At 49.8% G+C, this 7,500-nt stretch overlaps 1 protein-coding gene across 2 annotated transcripts; it reads left to right on the top strand.

Moving 5' to 3' along the window:
• Positions 1-67: 67 nt before the first annotated feature.
• s1pr3a (sphingosine-1-phosphate receptor 3a) lies at positions 68-3,785 on the top strand. 2 transcript variants are annotated; one of them, XM_056604367.1, is made up of 2 exons: positions 68-366; positions 1,023-3,785. In XM_056604367.1, exon 2 carries the CDS (start codon positions 1,091-1,093, stop codon positions 2,324-2,326), a length of 1,236 nt encoding a protein of 411 aa, XP_056460342.1. In that variant the 5' UTR covers positions 68-366; positions 1,023-1,090; the 3' UTR covers positions 2,327-3,785. The 2 variants fall into 2 exon arrangements, with proteins under 2 accessions (XP_056460342.1, XP_056460341.1); XM_056604366.1 differs by having other exon boundaries at positions 968-3,784.
• Positions 3,786-7,500: the final 3,715 nt, after the last annotated feature.

The following is a 7,500-nucleotide window of genomic DNA, read 5'->3' as shown; positions in this document are numbered from 1 at the left end:
GATGCCCCATTGGTTTGACCCCTACACCCTGACTCATAATGGGCTGTTAATACGAAGTGGACCGATATGAGAGGATCCCGCCCCAAAAGCGTGTGGGAGCTGGACTGCTCAGAGTGGGGACGACCAGTCACCGAGAGTAAAGCACACTGACAACTTATGACTGAATACACTCCACCAAACTCCCTCTACTACTTGGACGTTGATATTGACATTGGTAGAAACTTTTTTGGGGACAAAAGGAAAAAGGTTACGGATCGCGATTGTTCAGTGGATACGTTTGGGGTTCAAAACGCGTGAAAGCAGAAAGATATTGGGGTAAACATCGCTTCATATGGACTGGATGTAAGTTTTACCAAAGTAACGCAGGTAAGAACAACTGTAACAGTCATGTGAAATGTGTGTGTGTGTGTGTGTGTGTGTGTGTGTGTGTGTGTGTGTGTGTGTGTGTGTGTGTGTGTGTGTGTGTGTGTGTGTGTGTGTGTGTGTGTGTGTGTGTGTGTGTGTGTGTGTGTGTGTGTGTGTGTGTGTGTGTGTCCTCGATCTCTCGCTGCTTCAAGATGCGATGAAGAACTTTTTCCATAATGTGCTTGGCCGAATGCCTATAGGCTCCTTCAGCAGCGCAACATCCCAAAAACACAAGTCTCAGAAAAGTTTGGCAGGAGCTTGATCATTTGAAACGATGAAGAATAAGATAATAATAGACGAGATACGTAGGCTAATTAACGAGCAGCCTATGTTTGTATCAGTAAAATTATGTCTCATGTGGGCCATTATATATATTTTTGAACAAAGTTGATTTACAACATCTCTCTTTTTATTTAATATCGGAAATCTCAAAAAAAACAACGGGAATGTCCTATCAAGGAATATCAGAAATTAATGTTTAACTTAACTATGATTTGGAAAACGAACGAATAGCCTATGATAGGTGGTGCTCACCTTCTCATCTTCGCGGTGTTGTTATCAGGCGGTCATTCAGAAGGCTGTGAGATGCTCCTATCATCACTACCCCGACCCCCCAGGCGGCCCTAGCGGGTTCCCGGCTCAGTGACGCCCTCTGCTGGGTGACTGCGGAAGCTCAGCCGAAGGGATGGGGAACACCCTGGAGGACGGCATGAACGCCGTCATCGTCCGCCACTACAACCACTCGGGCAAGTGGGACCGGCCGCGCGCGGGCGGCGCCTGCAAGATGGCCGTGCTGCTGCTCATCTGCGTGCTGATCGTGCTGGAGAACGTGACGGTGCTGCTGGCGCTGTGGCGCAACAAGCGCTTCCACAGCCGTATGTACTTCCTCATCGGCAACCTGGCGCTGTCCGACCTGCTGGCCGGCGTGGCCTACGTGGTCAACATCTTCACCTCGGGCCGCAACACCTTCTTCCTGAGCCCCGCCCAGTGGCTGGCGAGGGAGGGCAGCATGTTCGTGGCACTCAGCGCGTCCACCTTCAGCCTGCTGGCCATCGGCATCGAGAGGCACATGACCATGGTGCGGCTGCGGCCGTGCGAGGCGGCGGGGCGGGGCCGGCTGCTCGGCCTGCTGGGGGCCTGCTGGGCCGTGTCGGTACTGCTCAGCGCCCTCCCCAGCCTGGGCTGGAACTGCCTGGACGACCTGGCGTCCTGCTCCACCGTGCTGCCGCTGTACGCCAAGAGCTACGTGGCCTTCTGCATCACCGTGTTCAGCGCCCTGCTGGTGGCCATCGTCCTCCTGTACACGCGCATCTACCGGCTGGTGACGTCCAGTGGCCGGCGCGTCGGCAGCCGCCCGTCGGAGCGCTCGCTGGCGCTGCTGCGCACGGTGGTGATCGTGCTGGGCGTGTTCGTGGTGTGCTGGGCGCCGCTGTTCCTGCTGCTGCTGCTGGACGTGGGCTGCAGCCCTGAGCGCTGCCCGCTGCTGTACCAGGTGGACTGGTTCATCGCCCTGGCCGTGCTCAACTCGGCGCTCAACCCGCTCATCTACACGCTGTCCAGCCGCGAGATGAGGTCCGCCTTCTTCCGGCTGCTCTGCTGCTGCCAGGGGCCCCTCGAGGGCGGCGCTGGCGGCGGCGGGGGCCCGGGCCCCCAGCTGTCGCCCGGCACCGTCATCCCCACCGCCGAGCACAGTAAGTCCAGTTTGGGCGGGGTGGGGGTGGGGGTGGGGGGGGGCGGCGGGCTCTGCAAGTCCACTCTGAGTCGAGGACTCAAGGGCCCCACGGCTCCGCCGAGCGGCGAGAGCAAGCGCGCGGGGGACGGCCCCGCCCCCACCGGCCCCGCCCCCCACTCGGGGCCCGGGGTCCTGCTGTCGGCCGTGCTGGTCAAGGCGGGGGCCCTGCCCTCCCTCAGCAAGTTCTGAGTACGGAGGGGGGGGGGCGGACTGAGGAGAGGGTGTGGGAAGGACGCGTTCCCTGTGTGTACTGGGATCAGCGCGGACACAAGGGGAAAGCAATCGATGGAGGAGCGGACAGGCTGATCGCTGATGAGGATGATGATGAGGATGATGATGATGTTGAGGACCGTTGGGAGGGAACAGTTGGATGAGAGCCCTCAGGGGGATTATATAAAGCCACTACGATCTGCAAATTGATCAAAACGTATTGAGATTTTTGTTGTTTTTGTTATTATGAGACTTGGAAGCGATGAACTGCCCTCTAACCTTTGAAGCCTGAACATATCCATGTATGATAAGAGTGGACCTATGCGTGCCTTTCTGCCAAGAAGTGGTGTAGCAATGGTCTACTTCATGTACAGTATGTGAAAACAGAAGGAAAACCTAAAATAATTGAATATAGCTTCATTGGAAAGTGTATAACTGTGTTACTGTGTGTCTGTCAAAATGGTTGATGTAAAGAAGCACATTTGTAAGCAATGTTTAATGCATTTGCTCTACATCACCTGCATCTTATCAAATTACCCTGTAAACTATTTATTTTCCATGAAAAACCCTAGACCCTTCGGTAACTGGAAGGAAACTATATATATTTTTGCGTTGTGTGCATTAAACCAACATGGTACATGGATATTAATATTGACTTTGGCTTCATTGGATTTGGACTGTGAGAAACACACATCTCAACGTAAACGCACACCGTAAAAATCACACTACAACCCCTCACACTAACCACTAGTGAGTAGAAGCGAGTGGATTTTGAGTTATTTCACCAGTGGTAGACTGCACATGACATTAGCTGTGGATGATGAAGTGTCTAATAAAGTTACATGCCAGGCAAAATAAAAACATGTATTCTGTTTTTATGAGATTCTTCCCACGTGTGTCATCACTTTACCTCCGCTCGTATTGAGTCAATGACGTGTTTCTGTCATAAAACTCCATGCAGCAGTGTTGTTCATGCATGGTATACGGTATTTAAGCCTTACATATATATCATAAATAATATCTTAAACTTTGACCTTTCTCTTTGTCACTAGTTTTTCAACGACAACTACACAATGTAGAAATGGCAAACAGTGTTTACACATTCATATGTTGAAACAATAAAGAGGGAACGACATCATATCCTGTGTCGATTTTATGCCTAAATATGCCTCTGGTTATACTTGTAGATCCTGTTGGTACACTTCTTGCACAAACCCTCATAAAAACCTTGTGCCTATTAACTGTGTCTTCGCCCTTATATATTACACACAATAATACAACATATTCTTATTCACAAAAGGGCTTCTCTCACACTAGCAATTTCTAGAAGCTTATAAGCTGTGATATTATGTAGCAATCCATTCTTTATAGTCATGTGAAACTAAGAAATACACCATAAACATATGACTTGCCTACCCATTGCATGCACAAACAAAAAAGCCTAAATGGCTTGCTGATCCCACTCCTCTGTTTACACATCCGAGGTCACGATTTCACTGAAAATAATGACTTCATTAATGACAAAGTATCATAACAAGAGCATGAATCACTTCCTGTGATTGTCGACAGAAACTGGCGACAGTGGGGAAATGAAAGAAGGAATTTTCATCCATTGTCCACTGCGTGACAAAAAGTACCACAATCGCACTGATGATACGATCGTTCTTATATCCAAGAGAAGAGAGAATTAGCTTACGATTTTATCAGTATTGAACGAAGATCAAATATGAATAAAAAATATTGGTCTGAGATTTTCTTGGCCAATGCAGAGACTTCCTGAAGCCACAGTCTGTCTGCTTTTGTAGCGCGTGGTGCCAGACTAAGAATATCACACCTTGGGGAGCTCATGAATATTAAAGAGATAGCAAAGGGCAGGTGAGGTGATTTCCTCACTCCAAAAGCAACCTCCACCAGCATCCTCTGTTGGCCCAACTTCAAGAAAAAGCCGACGCCGCTTTTCAGATGGAGACATCGTGAGTGAACAGACAGACCTATCTCCGGCTGGGTTTCAATTGGATTCCAATCCCCAATACAACACAGCGGCAGAAGGATAAGATAGAGGCTAACTGACATTTCCAAGCTCACCTCGGCTTGAAGAACGCGTGTGTTCTCCACGCGTGCGCCTTTGGTGATAAGGGACTGCCAGAGTCGGAAACCCTGCGCAACATTTCCAGCTCAAAAGGTCACTGAAGTCTTCCTGCCGGAAACGCTTTCATCCGTGAACCAGCGGAGTGTGTTTTCCAGGCCTCGTGCCATGAGGGATGCTGTGAAAGGACTGAAGTCATCTGAAAGGACATAAGTAATTCCCACAAAGTAAAACCAACCGACCTTTTCCACAACTCTGACTCAAAATGTCTGTCACCCAGATCTTCCAGGAGGATGTGGGTAACATAACCCTTCTCATGTTTGCGTCATGAAATATCCACAAAAAGTTTTATGCAAAGACAAAAAAAACAGGAAAATAAATGAGGTTATTGAATTTTTAATACAGCTATTCTGAGGGGTATTCCACAAAGCCGGTTTTATTACATAACCGGGTTAGTTAACCCAGGGTCTCCGGTAACCCTAGGATTTCCGTTCCAAAATGAACACGGTATGTTACTATAGAAACATATGCTCTGAATCAAACCTGGTCAGAGCAGGTTTTGCGCAGGTTAAGTTTGGAACCCGGTTTTGGGTATTGAAACCCGCGTTCACAGCAGATTTCATGTGTTCACAATGGCATGCCCTTTTGAGGAGAGGCCTGTTGATATCGGAGCCCAAATTATTCGTGCAATCCACTGGGTACGATTAATAAGACCACGGCTCGACATCTTGGCATATCCAGATTACTTTTTGCTGGAGATATATAGATTCTCACGCAAATCTTGTTCATGCCCGACTTCATCCGCTTCCCTGTACACAAACCCACGAGGGTCATAAAAATGGAGTTCCACCAACTTGCAGGTCAGCATTATCTATTTTAAGTGTTCCCAAATGGCACCGAAATTATCCTTGTTCACTTTTCATCTGAGTGCTATATTTCAGGATTTCCAAATGTAATTGATGGCACAGAAGTGCTCATAACGGCCCCATCTATAAATGAGGCTGATTATGTGAACAGGAAAGGCTATCACAGTATAAATGTTCAGGTAGGTATACGCAGCCTATATTGGCCATTTCCAATATCTCCATGGTTTGTTAATCGCTGGTAGTCGATCTTGATATATATTTTCTTATCATTACTACATGATATGTGATGCTTCCCACATGATCACGAATGTAGAGGCAAAATGGCCTGGTCCGGTCCACGATGCCCCGTGTTGATTGAACTAAATAATAACTGTTCAGCGTTAACTCTGTGTTTGATAAACCTCCGTTCTTGGGATACCCCTCAGAGTTACTTGGAGCATACAACAAGAGCACCACATTCATCAAAATCACCAGTTGGGATAACAATATGAGTTACTCTATTTTTATCTGAGATTGTCATCCATCTCATTCCTGCGAGGGCACTTCTTACCAACCGTCGAACACAGCCGGTGTGTGTGTGTATTAACTGGGTCAAACACCTTCATAAATCATGTTAACTAAACAGGCGTCGCCAGCTACTTTGAGGACTTAGACACGGTGGATTTGAGTCGTTTGTTGCCGACGAAACCGATTTGCATATGACTAATGTGAACACAACGGAGGACAAGGGAATTGCACCACCCCCTTGTCACTGCAATCCTGACTCTGGCCTTTCTGGTGAGCGAGCATCTGTGTGTGTTTGTGTGTGTCTGAGAGTGTGTGTGTGTGTGTGTGGGGGGAGGGGGGGGGGATTTGAAACCGATTTGTGCATGAGCACGTGCCTCAAACTCTGTAGGCCGTCTCAGTCCGTGTGTGATGAAGTGATGATTAAAAAAGCCACAGCCTCACCACATCCTTTCAAAACCACAAAAACCCTTTCTGGACACGCACAACCTCATACAAACCCTTCACGCATGCGGACGGTGCGTGTGTGTGGAGGTTTTCCGGGCTTCAGACCCCGATCCATTCTTCTATTCTATAAAGGTGAGGAGCAGCGTTTCCAGTCGTGGTGGATCAGGCATGAATGAGCTCACGTGTTTGTGTGTGTACATGCACGTGCCTTTTTGGTGGCTTGTGTGAGGGGGGGGGGGGGGGGCGGCACACGACGACACAACAGCCCCATCTGCTGTGGAGTGGCGCTGTGAACCTGCAGCACGCTGTGCCAGTGTGAGGTGCCGCTGTCATTCCTCAGGACCGTTTGAAGCCAGCTCAGAGGTGGAGAGGAGCCAGCCGGTGTGCTGCTGAGAGGCCTCCTTTTGAAGGCTGCCGCTTCCGCTGCTCTTGCTCACACACACACACACACACACACGCGCACGCACGCACGCACACACAAACACAGCCACGAACACAATACATTTGTAGATCATCCTCCTGTCTCAAGCAAGGTCCCCTCCCACCATCTATCACACACACGCGCACACACACACACGCACACAAACACAGCCACGAACACAATACATTTGTAGATCATCCTCCTGTTTCAAGCAAGGTCCCCTCCCACCATCTAACACACACACACACACACACACACACACACACACACACACACACACACACACACACACACACACACACACACACACACACACCCACCACCCCCCCCACCCCCCCACACACACACACACACACACACACACACACACACACACACACACACACACACAACCACACACACACCAAGAAACACCCACACACACGCACAATACCCATCTGTTGTGTGAGCATCTTCCTTCCCTACCACCAATCCTGACGGCTCCTCAATGCAGGACAGAGTCATTACACGAGGGAACAATGCAGACGGGAGACGCAGGGCGCTCTGGCGACAAGCAGCCCAGGATCAAGGGGCTTTCGTTGGGGAGCAGCTGCGGAGGGGCTGGCCTAGCTGGGGCTAGGGTCGGAGGTCATCTGGTAGCAGGATATCAAAGGGGGGCTGCCTCCGAATCGGGGTTTCAGAGCAGTGGTCCCCTGTGGGGACGGAGCACAGATTGTCCTGACGCCCACTGTACAAGAGACGAGTGAAAACGAGCGCCGTGACCCAAATCTTTCACACCAAATCCCCCCCCCCCCCCCAGGCAAATAGGGGTGCCATTCTACCACTGCAG

Source organism: Gadus chalcogrammus, chromosome 12, assembly GCF_026213295.1.
Source record: "Gadus chalcogrammus isolate NIFS_2021 chromosome 12, NIFS_Gcha_1.0, whole genome shotgun sequence".
Classification (NCBI taxonomy): Eukaryota; Metazoa; Chordata; class Actinopteri; order Gadiformes; family Gadidae; genus Gadus; species Gadus chalcogrammus.
This window is presented reverse-complemented; position numbering and strand designations above follow the sequence as displayed.

Bases quoted from the DNA above. Each gene is read 5' to 3' on its own strand.
- s1pr3a (XM_056604367.1), top strand. From the start codon at position 1,091: ATGGGGAACACCCTGGAGGACGGCATGAACGCCGTCATCGTCCGCCAC.